The sequence below is a fragment of the Microtus oregoni genome, unplaced genomic scaffold (genome assembly GCF_018167655.1).
Source record: "Microtus oregoni isolate MIOR12 unplaced genomic scaffold, Mior012 000012F_ref0000307, whole genome shotgun sequence".
Taxonomy (NCBI): Eukaryota; Metazoa; Chordata; class Mammalia; order Rodentia; family Cricetidae; genus Microtus; species Microtus oregoni.
In genome coordinates this window covers 14,291,685-14,309,490 of record NW_024543071.1, presented here as the reverse complement: position 1 = coordinate 14,309,490, position 17,806 = coordinate 14,291,685, and the positions used below count along the sequence as shown (strand labels likewise).

At 50.1% G+C, this 17,806-nt stretch overlaps 1 protein-coding gene across 6 annotated transcripts in view; it reads left to right on the top strand.

Moving 5' to 3' along the window:
- Wbp1l (WW domain binding protein 1 like) overlaps positions 1-15,967 on the top strand; it is a 60,506-nt gene extending 44,539 nt beyond the window's left edge. For 4 of the 6 annotated variants that reach the window (XM_041660940.1, XM_041660937.1, XM_041660942.1 and 1 more), the window contains exons 2-4: positions 1,333-1,547; positions 10,376-10,537; positions 12,690-15,967. In XM_041660940.1, the coding sequence (XP_041516874.1) occupies positions 1,424-1,547; positions 10,376-10,537; positions 12,690-13,423 (1,020 nt within the window). In that variant the 5' untranslated portion in view covers positions 1,333-1,423 and the 3' untranslated portion in view covers positions 13,424-15,967. The remainder of the gene's footprint in view (positions 1-1,332; positions 1,548-10,375; positions 10,538-12,689) is intronic. The other 2 variants (XM_041660938.1, XM_041660939.1) reach the window with 1 other exon arrangement.
- The last annotated feature ends 1,839 nt before the right edge of the window (positions 15,968-17,806 follow it).

Here is a 17,806-nt window from a genome sequence, read left to right as displayed (position 1 = left end):
TGTAGCCTAGGGCGACCTTAACTTCTGAGCTTCCTACCCCTACCACCTAAGTCCTGGGACCACAGGTGTGCAATATCATGTTGGGTTTTGTTTTGTTTTTGTTCTTTTGTTTTTTGAGACAGGGTTTCTCTGTGTTATAGCCCTAGCTTTCTTTGAACTAGCTCTAGTTGGAACTAGAACAGGCTAGCCTTGAACTTATAGAGATCCTCTGCCTCCCAGGTGCTGGGATTAAAGGCCTGTGCCACCACCATCCAATTGTGGTTTTGACTTCAGCACAATGGCTATGACTTAATCTACTGTTATTTCAGCCAGCAATTGCAGTCACCAGCCTGCGTTTCTGGCAGCAGCTTAGCGGCTCAGGCAGCAACCTGGTGGGAATTCTGTTCCCATAGGTACTGGCTCTGTTGCTGCTGCTAAGGTAGCTTTAACAGAATATTACTCTCTTTATAAATAAGACTCGAGATTCAAAGGCTGGGGTGAAAACCTGCTAGCTCAGAGAGGCTGAGTAGCAGCTAGCAGGCCAGCTTTCTCTCCTTGCTGGCATCATCTGCCAAAGAGAGCATCCTTCGGCTCTGCCAAACAAAAGCAGCGTCACTCCAAATTCCTCCCGGCTACTTCTGGTGCTTCTCTCCAGTCTTCTGGATGCCTGCTGATACTCTGTGATTGCTTTCTGTCAATTAGTTGCTGACGCAGCCTCCTGACCCAAGATTAATTTTATTTAATTAATGCAAGTGCTAACTTGGGGTCCACAGTGAGATAGAATAACCCCCAACAGCATCACCCACGGTTTATGCGGTGATGGGCTTGAACAGATGGTTCCATGCATTCTAGGCAAGTATTCTGCCAACTGTGCCACATCCCCAGCCCATGTGTGCTTTCCAACCATCTTCTGAATCCTACTGTTAGCAGTCTGGGAGGGAGTTTGGAAGGGAGACTGGAATGACTGACTGGTAATTCTAGCGTCCTGTTTGCATACAGTATTCCGGAAAGTTTTATAGAAAGTGATTTCATTTACTGGTCATCCCAGGGGATCGTCACCTTCCTAGCAACTGAGTTTGGCACTAAACATGAACTGTTTTTCCTTGGACATGGAGTATCCTTATCCCCCTCCCCCGTCCTGTCTGAGGGGAGCCTCACTTTTTACCAAGTGGCTTTGTGTTTTATGACCCTTCCCTAATAAATCAACCTTTGTTTTTCTAAACTCTGCTGTGGTCAGGTCTTTTCTTTTCTTTTTTTTTTTTTTTCAGTCTTGTTTCCCTAACGGGTGTTCGGGAGACAGACAGTGGGCACACAGTGTATTGTAACCTGCTCCATTGCTTCTTGCTTTTGTAGGATAAGGAAGCCTGTGTGGGCACCAACAATCAAAGCTACATCTGTGACACAGGACACTGCTGTGGACAGTCTCAGTGCTGCAACTACTACTATGAACTCTGGTGTAAGTCCTTGCCCAGGGGGTTCTTGGCGTCCCAGGGTCCCGGTTACTGCCTCTGCTCCTTGGGAAACCGCGGGCTGGCCAGCCTTTTCTGATTCTCTTGGGGACAGTGTTGGTGAGTAGCATCTGCTTCCGGGTTGCGGAAGTGATTCCTTTCTAGAGGAGGAGGGCTTGGGTACCCTCTGGGCACCGTGGGCTGATGATGGGAACACAGTCTGCCTCTTCAGAGGTCAAGGTTGTCAGACAGGGCTTTTGCCCAACACACTTTGTACCCTGATCGTTTTAGAACTCAAATGAGACAGTGTTGACGGCCAGACAGAGTGGGAGGATGGGAGTCCGCAGGGGAGAGCAGGCTCAGGTGACTGGCACAGCTGAGGTTCCCACAGCTGCTTCTCAAAAGAAACAACCGCGGACTGTTTGCCCAGACGATTCTGAGCCCTCACCCCTGCTCCGTAGAAAACCAGACATTGGATCGGCTTGTTAAACCATGCCCTTACTCCCACTGTCCCCTATGGGCCTTTCCCGCCCTCTCTCCTCACCCACTCCTCCCAGTCAGTGATATGGTAGGAAAACAGCTAGGACCAGTATTTGATCTGGCAAGGAGATTGGACTCCTGGCTGGGAAGTCTCCCTCCCTATGAAGTGCAATGGTCTCCGAAAGCCAGCATGGGTGGGTCCTCAAATAGGACCTCTTCCTTACCCTTCCCTTTCCAGGACTAAGGCCACCCGATCCACAGAAGTCGAGTGTGGGAAAGGACAGAGCGTCGAGATCCCCACCAAGCTCCTGTGTATATAAGCAAGAGGAGGGTACAGAATTGCTGGTTTAGAAGGTGCAGGGCCGAGAAACTGGCTAAACAGTGCCGAGTGCCAAGCAGGTGGACTCGCTGTGTTTAAATGTTTTAAAATGCAGATAACCACAGGGTTCAAATTCTCCCTTCCACCCCTTGTCAAAACAAAAGGCGAAGCCGGGCTGCCAAAAAGCACAGAGCTCCAGCTTGTTTTTCTGGGGCCTGGGCCCAGCCGGCACCGCTCACGGAAAGAAGCGGGGTTGCTCATGGCCCCATCTCAGATTGACAGAACCTCCTGGGCTGCGAGGGAGAGCAAAGCCCGGGCCAAGAGGTGGGCCAGTGGCAAGGGCTAGGAGAAGCAAGTGGCAGGAAGATTGTCTGGGAAGAGAGGCTTCTGTCTCTCTTCTGTCCACAGTCATCTGGGGAAGTGGGGAGGCCCAACAGAGAGAGAGCAGCCTCCCTGTACAAGTGGCAAGGCTTCCCAACTCCGGGTGTGCGGTGGGGGTGGGGGAAGCGCCAGGATGGAGACCACAGAGGCCTGTGCCCAGTGGTGACTTCTTGGGCCGGAGATGCCCAGTGCATATTTTTCTGTCCCTCCTATGAGATTCTTAGGTCTTCCTCCTTATTTGGGGCCTAGCTTTTTCAAGAAGTGCACAGGAGGGGGCTGGAGGGTTGGATCAAGCTATAAAGTTCTCAGCAAAACAACACATGCTCTTTTGTTGTTTGTTTGTTTAAGGTACATTTTTTTCATATATAGTTGGTCTGGAAATGGCTGTGTAGCTCAGGCTGACCAAGAGCTCTAAATTCTGTTATCTCTTCCTCCCAAGTGCTGAAAAAATATATTTCTTGTGTAACCCGTGTTCCCTCTCACTGCCTTTCAGTGTTGCCAGAAATGCAAAAGTAACTGGCATTGAGTTGGTTTCCTTCCTCTTGCCCCCCTTTCTGTGGGAGAGAAAACTGAGCCAGTGATCACTGGCAAGGTCAGACGAGGCACCTCTTCATTTCACAAGAAAGGCCCTGGGGGCAATGCCGTTCCCACCAGCCCTTTTACCTCTGCTAAACTAATTTTGCCTGTGTCCTAAGGACTGACGTACACGCAATGTACAGCCCCACAGCCCACGGGCACATGCTGACCTTGAGTTTTGTCCAGCAAGTTTTCGGGTTGCTGTAACCTGAACCAGGCCCTGGGCCCGTGTGAGGTGGGAAGAGATGTTCCTGTTTGACCAGCACGTTGCCTGGGACCACAGAAACCGGTTTGTGCTTGGATTCACTCTGCTGCCAGCATTCCGCAAACCCGTATCCCAGGGGTCTTAGGCCGCAGTGTGTGGCAGAGGCATATTTAAACACAGGCCCTACGTACGAGCTAGACCTGAGAGTTTGCAATTCTAGCAGGCTCTAAATTGATGCCATAGCATCTTCTAATTCAGAAGTGGGTGGGACATACATAACTCTTACTTTGGGAAGTAATCAAGCCAGGAGGTGATGCCGTGTGGGCTTGCAGCACAGAAGTATGGGGTAAATGCCACGTCTGCTGGCTCCCCCCGTTCAGAAGGAATTTGCTTTGTCCAGACAAGATCTGGGTGGCGTGTGTAGAAAAGGTGGCCTTTGAGTGCTCCTCGAGGGTTGAGAGGATTTAAACACGGTACCGGAGACTGCTCTTAACCAAGGCACACCCACGTCCCGAGCCTGTGGGGCTTGCCTGGGAGAGGTGGGCTATAGGAAACTTGTATAGATAGCATTATAGTAGGGTCGTCTGCACCTGTGAGGTACTCAGGTTGTCTGCTCGCCTTGGGGCTGGAGGCGTTCAGGAATCACTCTGTTGTTAGTAGGCGAGAAGTGGTTACCACTCTCTGTCTCAGATTGTCTAAGGGCTGAGCTGGAAGGAGGAGGGGCACAGATCACAGAGTCCCAGAGAGCTTCTCTGCAGGCTTAATGTCCCTGAAACAGGCGGAGCAAGGAGACTCCAGAAATCCAGGAGTACTCTCAAACAAACAAACAAACAAACAAACAAACCAAACAAACAAAAACCATGAAGCAGGGTTCCGGGTTCTAGTTTGAGGCCCCTGGCCATTCTCCAGACCACATTTCCCAGGGAAAAGTCAGTGTTGGACTTTCTGTCCCTGAGGTGATTTGGAGGAATTTTACTCAAGTTGTTTCCTGGGACGACATGAAAGAGACCGTTAGCAACCCACTTAATGCTAACGGGCTAATACTCACTCACTGTGTTATTTTAGTTAATGTATGAGGAGCTGTCCACATTTGTGAGGCACTATGGGATTGATGTTCCAACACACGCACAAGTACAAGTTAATTTTATTTCTTTTTAGTTTATCTTCAAAGGACAGTTGAGCTGATATCAAGGCCAACTTACGGCACTTAGCTCTAGAGCACATTGGCTATCAAGGAGTTACCCTCCAAGGCCCTGTTGAAGCACAGCTCCCTGGTGACCCAGTGCCCTGGACACGGGCAGGATGGTCAGAGCACAACAGTTCCTATCAGCGGACACAGCACCTTGTTCATAGCAGGGGCTCAGTCAATAGGAGTGGCCTGATTTTTCCACAGAATTTTGCCAAGAACAGGACCTCGAAGCAGACTTTGGACTTGATCCTAACCCATGTTTTTTTATGGAATGGTTTTCAGGGTGGGGTCAAAGAGGATTTCAAGGAAATCCTTGCCATCTGTGATTAGCCTGTAATAGCAACAGTTATAATAAGCCAGAGATGGCTTGGAGTAGTTCATATATGTTCTCCTGGGCCTTAAAATGATCAGAGTTGTTAGAGACCATTGTTCTCCCATTTTACAGGCAAGGGGAATAGACACAAAGCCCCCAGGGTCACAGGTCTTTGAGAACTGGGATTTGAACCTGTGTAGCTGTGGTTACCCCTATAGGACAGTTGACTTACAATTCAGATGACAGTATAGTTCTGGAATCTTCATTTCCCAAATTCAGAGATTTCGAGCAGCGTCAGGGCAGGAGTTCCCAGCGAGAACAGTCAGAGCCAAGGGAGTCTCCCCTGTCCTGTGAGAGAAAGGAGCTAAGTATGTTGTGGCTCCCTGGTGGGGAATTTCCTGTCAGTCGAGGAGTGGCCTTTTCCCAAGTCTGTCATGAACTCTGGGGCACGTCACTCAGCTCCTACGTGGGACTGTGACTGTTCTTACAAACATGGTTTCCATTTGGCTTAGCCCGACACACACTGCACACAGCAAGGCCATGACGCGGGGAGGCAGGGAGGAGTCCTCTGGGCTGGCGCGTGGGGACAGGGTAGAGAGTGTCTTTTGTTTAGTTTTGTACTCTTGTATGAGTTTGATTGATTCAGTTTCTCAAAAATTTCTTCTGCTAGGCGTGGTAGCACACACCTGTAGTCCTAGCACTCGGGAAACAGGAGGATTGCCCTAAGTTTGAGGCTGCATCCTGCCTCAGAAACAAAACCAGTAAAACCCACCTTCTCGTATTTCTGAAACCTAGCTAAATTTTAAAATTAGTCCCTTGGTACTAATTGAATACCCCATCACTGCTTAAAGTCAGTTTCCAGCCATGACCAGCGTGATTCCCAGGACAGTTTAGTCTACGCAGGCCTTGTCAGGATGTCCTGTCTGCTGTTCCCTGTCCCGAGGTTGACAGCTGGTGTGCCGCAGGACCTCTTCTGCCCCTTGTGTTTGCCCTTGTTTCCAGCCACACAGTTCTCCTGTGCTCTTATGTCAGATACTCAGATACGGTTTATCCAGTCTGAGACCAAGGTGACATCGCACACTCTTTCCCGTGTGTCAGGTGGGCAGTGTGGGCCAAGGCCGCCAGTGTGGCTTGTTGGCGAACATGTGCTCCGACGTGCACGAGGTCCTGAATTCTGTCCCCAGGACCATGAACGAAAGAAAGAGGGGGGAGGGGGGGAATGTAGGCATATGGAGTCTGACTGATGTTCACTTCTCCCCTACGTGTCTGTTGGGCTTCCTAATCTTTCTATTTTGTGGTTTTGTTTTGTTTTTTTGAGAAAAAAAAAAAGAAAGCTTTTCCTATGCTACTTCAGTTAAGAGGGCCTCTGCATGGTTTTATATCAAGACTCCGTTTAAGAATCCTCACGAGGTAGACTGCTGATCCCAGACTGTCATGGTGGAAAGAGAGAACCAGTTCTACCCAGTTGACCTCTGACCTTTATCCATGTGCACAGAATAAACAAAAATGTAACACAACCTTTTAAATGATTCCTGATAAATACTTCAATCTTGAGTAGGAAACACTGTAGGCACACTGTGGTGGTCAGGGTAGGCTAGGTTTCCTGGAACACAGGTCCAAAATCCTAGTGACCAAAACTGACAGGCTTCTTTCTCATTCTTACTGTGTGTCCACTGAAGGGGAAATGGGGCTTTGTTCCCACTGGAGTGTGTCTCACAGCCTAGAGCCAGACACAACTGTCTGGGGTGCTGATGGAAAGCCGACGGGAAGTGTCACACAAGAAACATTCTAGTCTCTCAGTGGCATGCCACTCATGATTTCTGCTGTGGGTGGAATTAGTCCCATATTCCCCCCCACACACATAGAGGCTGGGAAGTTCAGCCTTACCTGTGTACCCAAAGGCAGAGAATCAGGAATCTTCGGTGAACATGAAAGGTGGGGTATGGGATTTCTCTTGTTTGCTGAGGTGGCCCACGTTAACTCTGAACTGAGATTGACCTTCACGCTGGAGTGCAGGTTTCAGGCATGTGTCACTATGCCTGGCTGAGATTTTCTTTACTTAACAGCTGAATTTAAAGCAAAAGTCACAGAAGCTGAGAATGATGCCTTGGATCACGTATATAGTATAGAAAATGTAGAAGATGAGGAAATACTGGGAAAATGATCCAAGTAAAAATAACATTAGTTACTGATTTTAAAGTTGAGCTGTGGGGTGGGGGTAGGAATAGGGACCAGAGGGCTTGGTTGGAGGATGCTCACTTAGCATTCAATCCCAGGGGAAAGAAAATGGTGACCTAGAGCAGCGGTTCTCAGCCTGTTGGTCTTGACCATTGGAAAACACTTTCCCTCTGGTCTCAGGAACCGAGAACACTGCTCAGTAGCAAAAGCACAGTTATGAAGCAGCAACAAAAATAATTGGTGGTCCCCACAACATGAGAAACTGTACTGAAGGGTTGCAGCATTAGGAAGGTTGAGAAGCACTGGCCTAGAGAGATAGTTCGGTCAGTTGTGTCGAGCACTTTCTGCTCTCGCTGTAACCCCAGCTCCAGTGGGTGCAGTGCCCTCTTCTGGGCCAGAGAGATGGCTCAAGGGGTAAAGACGCGCTGGCCTCCAAGGCCGACAGCCTAGGACTGACACCCCATAGTTGTTCTCCACAAGCTACACACACACACACACACACACACACACACGCACGCATGTTTGTACTTTTCTGAAAAGAAAAACAATATACTGTATTGTGTGTCTTCTCTGAATGGTGTCAGATACGCTGTGTAGAGAGTACGCTCTGGACACTTGTGATTTCAGGTATTGATGCCAGCTTGGCCTATATAGTGAGGCCCTGTCTTAAACAAATAAGCCCCCAAATAAGCCCCCTTCCCCGGGGGCTGGAGAGATGGCTCAGCAGTTAAGAGCACTGACTCTTCCAGAGTTCCTGAGTTCAATTCCCAGGAATCACATGGTGACTCACAGCCATCTGTAATGAGACCTGGTGCCCTCTTCTGGGTGCAGGTACGCATGCAGGCAGAATATATGTAATAAATAAATAAATAATCTTTTAAAAAGCCCCCAAATATGGCTTATTAAATACAGTTAAACTCTATGGCAACTTAAAAAGATAACGGCAACTTGCCATATTAAGCTGTTAGCACACTTCATATTTTAAGTTAATTACATTTATTGCCATTCTATGGCTTCATGGACCTTACTAAAATTAGAATAATGAGAACAAAAAAGTCATATAGAAAGCATTGGGATCAGCCAGGAGTGGTGGCACACACCTGTCTGTATTCTAGCCCTTGGGAGGTAGCGATGGGAAGATCAGGACTTCAAGGCCAGCCTCAGCTGTATAGTAAGTTTAAGGCCAGCCTATACCATGTGAGACCCTGTCTCTAAAGGGGAGGTTACTTTATGGTGTTAATAAACGCTCATAAAGTACCCCCTGATCTCTACACTGGAAGTTACTCCCAGACCTTGCACGCACATAAATTATCCTCTGACCTCTGCACACACCTAGGTCACCCTCTGACCTTTACACACATATACACGGCATCTACACTGATACATTATACATACATAGGGTAATTTAAAAGGTGTTTCACAATCTCATGCATGCACATACGCGTTTTTTGTCAAATCCACCCTACACAATACTTTTTAGAAATAAATGTATCATTTGCAAAAAACAAAGCCAGCTGGAAGGTGGTGGCCCAGGCCTTTAACCCCAGCACTCAGGAGGCAGAGGCAGGAGGATCTCTCTCTTGAGTTTGAGGCTAGCCTGGTCTACAGGGTGAATTCCAAGACAACCAGGGCTACTCAGAGAAACCCTCAAAAACAAACAAACAGACAAAGAAAAGAGAAAGAAAAAAAAAAAAAGCTTAAATTTCTCATAATGCTCTCTCGCTATTTGGGGCTGGAGAGATAGAGGGCTTAGTGGATAAGGGCACTTGCTGCCCTTGTGGAGGACATGGGTTCAGGTCCCACCATCTGCCCGGATTCTCACAACGTCTGTAACTCCATTTCCAGGAGAGCCAACTCCCTCCTGACCACCAAGGGCACCAGGCAAGCAAGCACTCACACATATACATTTTTATCTATTTATCGTATATCTAGTTATTTATTCATTTATTTAATTTTGATTTTTCTAAGACAAGGTTTCTCTATATAACAGTCCTGGCGTCCTGGAACTTGCTCTGTAGACTAGTCTGGCCTCAAATTCGCAGAGATCCACCTGCCTCTGCCTCCTAAGTGCTGGGATTAAAGGCGTGCGCCACCACCCAGCTATATACATTTTTAAGAGGTCGTTATTCTTGTGTTTTTCCTTCTAATCTTTCTTCCATATATGTCTGTATATATTTAAGCAAAAGTGTACCATTAATTTTTAAAAAAGTGTTGAAAAGACTTTCTGTTCAGAATTGCGGTGTTCTCGTACTGGGGTCTCCTGAGGCAGTGGGAAATGAGAGGGCTATGGTCGTCTACTCCACACGGCCTGGAGTGGAGGAAGAAAGGGAGGTGGCCAGTGTCCTCTTCCCTCACAGGTTTAAGGGGTGGTGGCGGGAGGGGGAGTAGTGTGTTGTTGAGGCAGCGGGAGATGGAATTGTACCCAATTATAGATAACACAGAAAGCCATTTACACTCTCCGGGGAAGAGAGGGCCTGAGGCAATTAAAACTTTTCCATTTCTGTTTAGTGATCATGGTTTACACAGGCACATGGGAAAAGCCTCAGCTGTCTCTCATCAGGTGAACCCTAAGATTTCAGGGTTTCTCTGAAAAAAGCTCTGACTGCCCTGGAACTCTCTTTGTAGACCAGGCTGGCCTTGAACTCACAGAGATCTACCTGCCTCTGCCTCCCAAGTGCTGGGATTAAAAGCGTGGGAATCTACTGCCTGACTGTAGAATTCTTATGTGATGGGCTGCTCTGAAATCCCCCGCAATTGCAGGTCTTCTGGGTTGGGACAGAGAAGGGAACTAGGCACCAGAAAGTCTCAAGTATTTTGTCTAGGATCTCTTATTAGTGTCTACCTCATTTAAAACACAGACCTTGTCAGTGTGCTGAAGTGATTGATGGCTTGACCCTCCTCTCCTTCCCATTCCCTTCCTTTTGTCCTGAGCATATTTGCCTGTAGCAAAAAGATTTTTAAGGAGGCTAGAGATGGCTAAGAGGTTAAGAGCACTGACCTCTTCTTCCAGAGGTCCTGAGTTCAATTCCCAGCAACCACATGTTGGCTCACAACCGTCTGTAATGAGATCTGGTGCCCTCTTCTGGCCTGGAGGGACACATGCAGACAGAACACTGTATACATACTCAATAAATAAATTTTTTTTTTAAATTGTTTTTTGAATGTGTGGCTTGACATAAAATGACAGGGTGAGGCCTGCTGTCTGTGCCCAGCTGTGAGGTACCGTCTAGACCTCGATTGCGAGCTGCCCCATCTCGCCGGTCCTCACTGTGTGTGTGCCTCTCTGTCTTGCCTCCCCAACTCCCAGGGTTCTGGCTAGTGTGGACCGTCGTCATCATCCTGAGCTGCTGCTGCGTCTGTCACCACCGCCGAGCCAAGCACCGCCTTCAGGCCCAGCAGCGGCAACATGAAATCAACCTGATCGCCTACCGGGAAGCCCACAATTACTCAGCGCTGCCATTTTACTTCAGTACGTTCAGCCCAGGTCACCATACCCCGTCCTCGGGGGCTTAGTCGCACAGAGCCTGCACCTGAATGGTCCATCGTGGTTAGGACGCCTGGCCAAGGTTGCCCTCTGTTGCCACACTCAGGAGCTCTCAAGTAGAGAATCACACAGTGAATCAGGCTATGGTAGTGGTCCCCAAGTCCTCAGGGCCATTCCCAGGCTCACAGCAGATAGATCTCTGACCCTTTAACAGACCACATATACATGTATATTATACACACACACACATATATACACACACACATAAACTAATACAGGGTCTCATGTAACCCACACTGGCCTCAAATTCATTATATGGAACCCAAGAATGGCCTTGAAGTAGATTTTTTTTTTTTTAAAGATTTGTTTATTGCAGTGGTGGTACACGCCTTTAATCTGCACCCAGGAGGCAGAGGCAGGAGGATCTCTGTGAGTTTGAGGCCAGCCTGGTCTACAGAGTAAGTTCCAGGACAGGCTTCAAAGCTACAGAGAAACCCTGTCTCGAAAAACCAAAAAAAAAAAAAAAAATTATTATGTATGCAGGGTTCTGGCATGTAGGGCACCAGATCTCATTACAGATGGTTGTGAGCTACCATGTGGGAGCTGGGAATTGAACTCAGAACCTCTAGAAGAGCAGGTAGTGCTCTTGACATCTGAGCCATCTCTCCAACCCTCTGGATTTTTTTTAAAGGCACATAGTCAATGGAAGTCTGTATAATTTTAGTGGCTTGAGATCTGGCACTCATCCGCCTGAACCCTCCTGTTTGACTTGCTGCCCTGTGGATTCCTTATAGAGTCTCATTGGAAGAGACAGACAGAAACTTGGTGACGTAACTGAAATCCTGATTCTGGAATTCCTCATACCGTGCTCTCATGTGATCCACAGGGGCCCCAACCAGGCATCTTGTCTAAAGCCATCGGGCACATTATACAGAATAATAGTGTCGTAAATGTTCGGGCTTCATAGCTGGAGGGGTAGCTGCTTAGCCTGGTGCCTTGGGTGTGTACAGTAAGTGCTCAGAAGATGCTAGCAGCTGCCGTTGCAGTTTTGAGTAAGATAGATAGTCTGAGCCTCATGGCACTCGGCGTGTTCAGGAGGAACTCACCTGGCATGTATGTGATGTGCCTTGGTGACAGGGGCCCCTCACTCACCCACCGCTCCCGAGCCGAGTCAAGGTGCCGCCTGTCTGTCCTTCCAGAGCATCTTCAACTGCCCTGTAGTGACAGAGGCAGTCTGAATTTCTGACCTTCAGGAAAAAGCCCCGCACATGAGATATCTGTGGGGGGAGGAGAAAAAGAGCGTGTGGTCCATAATGCTTATGTTAGGGCCCTTGACTGAGGCCTAAGGACAGATGGAGGACACAGTCTGAGCAAGAAATATGGGGCCAGCACTGGAGAGAGCGTGTACAGAGCCTGCCTATGACCCAAGTTCAGGTCTCCCCACCATAGATCAGAGTAACTCAGGATCAGGCCAACAAGCGCCCTCTTCTGGCAGCTTTAGGTACTGCACCTAAGTGTATAGCCTCAACGCTCTCCTTCCTTTCTCTTGCCCGCTATTCCCCTTCCCCAACACAAAACAAAAAATGGAAGCTTTTTCAAAGGAAGTGTGGGGCTTGTGTGTCCTGGGAAACAGGTTCATTCTAGGAAGAAGCCAGTTCACCACACCTGCCTCCCCTTGTCCCTTAACCCCAGGAAGGCAGGAGGTCCTTGCTCGGGTAGCAGCATCAGGGGGTTCTCAGATGACAAGAAGGACCGTCGGGTCACACCCACACTGTTCTTCCTGTAGGCCGGTGGTCCTCAGCCTGTGGGTTGCAACCCCTTTCACAGGGATCACATCAGATAGCCTGTGTATCAGATATTCACATTACGATTTATAATGGTAGCAAGTTTACAGTTGTGAAATAGCAGCAAATAGAATTCGTGGTTGGGTCCCCACAATGTGAGGACCCGCTAAAGGGTCGCAGCATTGGAAAGGTCAAGAAGCACTGTTGTAGGCAGTTGCTAGTCCCCTCCCCTTACCCATGGCCGCCACTGATGGCTCTGCTTCCGAGGTGGGAGGGGACAATAGCAGGTTCAGTGTGCGCTTTGTTAGGATGCTAGCCACTGCTAATCTCTCCTCTGTACCTCCTTGTTCTAGGGTTTTTGCCAAACTATTTACTACCTCCTTATGAGGAAGTGGTGAACAGACCTCCGACTCCTCCCCCACCGTACAGTGCCTTCCAGCAGCAGCTGCTGCCCCCTCAGGGTGGCCCTGTAGGCGGCAGCCCCCCAGGCGCTGACCCACCCCAGGGCTCCCAGGGGGCACAGAGCAGTCCTCTGTCTGGACCCAGCAGAAGCAGCACAAGACCCCCGAGTGTCGCTGACCCTCAGCCCTCTGAAGTGCCCGCTGACCGGGAAGCCACCAAAGACCCTGGAATGGAGTCCAGTGGTTCAGTGGCCGGCCACGGGGAGCTGGACCCAGGGGCCTTCCTGGACAGGGATTCAGAGTGTAAGGAGGAGCTACTGAAAGATTCAAGTTTGGAGCATGGTAGTGTACCCCCCGACAACAAAGACAAGACCCCTGGCCGACATCGCCGCTTCACGGGTGACTCAGGCATTGAGGTGTGTGTGTGCAACCAGGGCCACCATGACGATGGTCTCAAAGAGTTCAATACTCTCATCGACGATGGCCTGGACGGGCCCCTGGACTTCTGTGACAGTTGTCACGTACGACCTCCCGTTGACGAAGAGGAAGGGCTCTGCCTGGCCTCTGAGGAGCAGGCTCGAGAGCCTGGGCACCCCCACCTGCCACGGCCGCCGGCATGCCTACTGCTCAACACCATCAATGAACAGGACTCGCCAAACTCGCAGCGCGGCGGCTCTCCCAGCTAGAGCAGGCCCTGCCTGCACCGGAGAGCTTGACAGACAACCAGGGCAGGGGACACCCACAAGAGAAGCATTAAGTGACTTTGAGAAGTGGTACGTCCACTTTGTCCTTTCATTTTTTTCTCCCCTCCCGTCCCACTTTTCCCACATCTCCAGGTACAAGTTTAGGGTGTGGATGCCTCCTCTCCCCCCACAAAAGCACAGTGTTGTAGAAGACTGAGAATCCGGTTCTGGGACTCATTCCGCACCCGCCTTTTCAGAGCTGTATCTCACCTGCTCGGCTGAGAAACGTCTGTCTGGAAAGCCCCCCAGGACTGCGGCTGGGCTCCAAGATGGTTCTCGGTGACATAGTGGTTTGGAAGAGACCTTCGCTGTGTCTCAGTCTGGGAGAGACAGTTTATCTTGGCCCCGAGTGAAGGAAACTTGGGCCTGTGGCTGTCACCTGTGGCTGCCAGTGTCTGCAGAGCTGGCATTGGTCTTACCCTGTGGGCGGGTTGGTGGGGGGCTTCTATCTGGCAAGCCCCAGGTAGAGAGTGCACCCCTGCATTGTAGAGGGGGCCCTTCCCAGCAGGCTTCGGCTGGCTTCAGCCTGGTTCAGGTATAGACGCTTATCCTGTGTTCTCTGTGTTTTCCTTTAAAACAAATAACCAAGGCTAGCTGGAAACAACTGCATGGGTGGACAGGCAAGAATCCTCTTCTGTGCCAGGGAATTCTGCAGCTTTCCCCAGGTTGAGTTTCCAAGAGTCTGGCTATAATGTTGGGCCAGCAGGAGAGAATGCGGTAGTCCTGACCCTTTTGTGAGTGGAGATCTAAGTCTGACGCCTGGTAGAGATATGGCATTCTCCACTTCCGCCTATTGTCCATGCCCAAAGGTGCCCAGTGGTCCCCGTCCATCCTTAATGCAATCTGCGGTCTCTCCCTGTCCTCTGTAAGCAGATGGACTGAGGAGATTGTGTGTCCTGGGCAAGGCAGTCTCGTAGTCTTGCCCTCACACGGTATTTTCTCTTGGGTTATCCGAGTCTGTTGTTGGTGTTTGTTTGTTTTAAACTGACCACTTAGAAGGAACACTGTTGTTATCTGTGCTTCTTATGGCTGCCCCCGCCCCGAACCTACTGGAGAGGGGTGCCTTACCTGCACAGCCTGTGTAAAGAGTCTCTCAGGCAGGGGGTGACAGTCACCTCCAGCAGGACCTCCGGGCCTGGCTGCCGTCACCTGGCTTTGGTAGGAAAAAGGAGCCTAGAAGCAGCTGAAACGAACATTCCCCGCCCAGCCCTGTCCATGCAAGGAGGGTGGTTCCTTCCCTGCTCTTGAACGATGATATGTAGACTCCGCACCGTCCTTAGTGATGAGAGGAGAAAGGTCCACGTGTAAACACACACACACAGGTCCGAGGCTGTGAGGTGATGTGTGTCCGCATTTGGATGCCACAAACCAAAATCCTTGTCGAACAAAAGTGAAGTCTACACAGTGATGTTGGATGGCGTGTGTCTGTGCGTGTGTGTGTGCATGTGTGTGCATGTGCGTGAGTGTGCGAGTTGTATGTGGCCCCGAGCCCTGTGTTCCTGTGAAGATACTTTGAATGACCATTCTGCTCACGTTAGCCACATGTCTGGAGCTCATCTGGCCCTCTCAAGGTAATTTATTTTACGCGTTTACTGTTTACCGAACAAACGTCTGACTGTACTCCGGTGCCGCCGGCAGCGCCTCTGATTGCCAGCGACACTGCCCTCCAGGGCGAGGCTTCTTCCTCAGCTCACCACTGCGACTGGCACAGTGCTCCAGGGACACTCAGAGGCCGACATTCTGTTCCCTGTGTGTGGAAATGTATTCTGAACGGGTCTCCCTCCCTCCGCTGCGGTCAGACAGCTTGATTGAGTCTTGAGTGACAAGCTTGGACCGGTTGTGGCTCAGACATCGGCCTGCCCAGGATCACCAGGAGTCCTTGGCAGACACCTCGATGCCACAAGCTTGCACCTCCTCTGCCGAGGTCTCGAGGGGTTGGTGTGTGGCCACAGGGCCCCGAGCTACAGCCCTCACACACCTTGTTAAAGTCCCAGACAACTCAGAACTTACTCTCCCCAAAATGAATCCTTCAGTTAACTAGCGATGAGGTGGAGCCCTCTCCAGTTTCTTTTCCCTGGCAGGATGGGGAGCTGACCCGAGTGAGGACTGGCTTCACTGTAGCGCCCACCAAGATGGCAGCACCACAGTCTGGGCCCCTGCTGCCTTAGGCCACACTGGCGCTCAGAGCGAGCACAGGAAATAGGAGTTAGGGGCAGGGAGATTTGGCTGAGTTGGGTTTCCAGGTCAGTGGGAGGAGAGGGTAGGCAGAGGGCTTGGTGCTACGGTCAGCTTTGCAGCCGCTAACACATTCCTGTGCGAGGCACATCGGCGTCCGTCAGTTATTGTGAATATGTGTATCTTAAGCAATAAGAGTCCGCTGCTCTTGGTCCCTGGGCAGTCTGGGTGACACATATCCTGTGCTGTGATCGTTCTGAAGACAGAGTGGCTCTAACCACTGTGAGAAGCCCTAATAAAATTAGTCCTAAACGTCCTGCCACTGTGTTCCTTGCCACACTTCATTTCTGTCTCTTCCTCCTCAGACTCCAGGTCACTCTCCTGCCTTTTGCCTGCTTTATACCAAGACCAACCATAGCAGTCAAGGGCAGGGTCCTGGGCCAGCAGTAGGCAGGGGTTGCTGCTGAGTCCGTTCTTGTCCTGAGGAATTTCTGTTGCTAATATCAGAAATACTCTGTGACATTCCATAAATATATTAACATCCAATCCCAAAGGCAGAGACAAGCGTTGGCAGACTCCCCAAAGCTGGATTGGTTTGGAGCTTTTTATTTTTTTAGATTATTTTATGCATGTGGGTGTTTTGCTATGTATGACTGCACCAGATGCGTGCAGGATTCATGCAGGCCACAAGAGGGCACCATCCTCTGGAACTAGAGTTACAGATGGTTAGGGTTAGGGTACTGGGAATCAAACCTAGGTCCTCTAAACCACTGAGCCGTCTCTCCAGCTCTGACTTTAGGTTTTGTTTTTGTTTGGGATAGGATCTCACTCTAGCCCAGATTTTCCAGGAACTTCATACACAGCCTTGGCTCCTCCCCGTTTCAGCCTCTTGGGGCTGGAATTACAGGCATGAGCCACTGCACTCGGCCTTGGAATATGATACATGTGCTGAGTTGCCTGTTTTGTGCCCAGCAAGTGCTGGATGGAATCTCAGGAAGTGTGACAGAAGCAAGAGCCACGCACCCCGTTCTCCAGTGTTTAGAGGTTAAGGTGGCAAAATACACCTGCGTAGAACAATTGGCATGCAAGTGAGGTATTAGGTATTGGTTCAGAGGCTCCGGGACTCGTGGGCCGTCTCCTGAGGCCCTAAATGCTGAGCTGGAGGTTCTCAGTGCATTTGTAGGTGTGGATCTGCCACTGTAGGCCAGTGGTTCCTTTGTTCATCTCACCCTCTGTTGTAACACATCCTTTAGAGCCCAGAGTCAGGCATTAGTCCCTGGACCAAGACTAGTTGCTGCCTCTGCTGGGGAAGGATACCTGATACCTTCACCCAACACGATTTCTCTCTCTCTCTCTCTTTTTTTTTATTTTTTGGTTTTTCAAGACAGGGTTTCTCTGTAGCTTTGGTGCCTGTACTGGAAATAGCTCTTGTAGACCAGGCTGGCCTCGAACTCACAGAGATCCGCCTGCCTCTGCCTCCCGAGTGCTGGGATTAAAGGCGTGCGCCACCACCGCCCGGCTCCAACACAATTTCTCTTTAGGCAACTTGCGAATGCTGAAGCATGGTGATGCTTAGCCTTGCCCACCTCCCAAAAGGGGCTCCTGCTCCCTAGGTCTGCTCACCGTGGTTGAGTCCCCTGGGTAGCGGCTGCATGGCAGTCAGCCCCAATATATTTGAGAGTTTGAATTAGCCAGACATGGTCTTTGCCCCTGACATTGGCCCTGGGCCAAAGGACCATATCCTAGCTTCTCAATAACTCAGTGGAGATAGTTGCTGTCCCTCTGCTTCTAAGCTGCCAGGCTCCAGGCAGTACCCATATTAGTGTGGGAGGCCAGTTCCTCGGAAGCCTGGGAAGCTGAGCGTGGTGGTGCATGCTTGCTGCACAACACAGGGAGAGGCAGCTGGGGACGCACAGTGAGTTTCAGGCCACCTTAAGCTAGCAAGAACCTGTTTTCTAAAGCAAAACAACCAAAACCCACAAGGAAGAACTGGAGGTGTTCTCCATTCCCGCCTGCTTAGAGATAATGGCTGAGTGGCCCCAAGAGAAAATGGTCTGACTCTTCTGGGCCAGGGCCAGGGGTTGTTCATCTACACTTGATTTCTAGGCTCCTGGAACACTGGGTCAAGGAAGTTCATTTTCCTAATGTGGT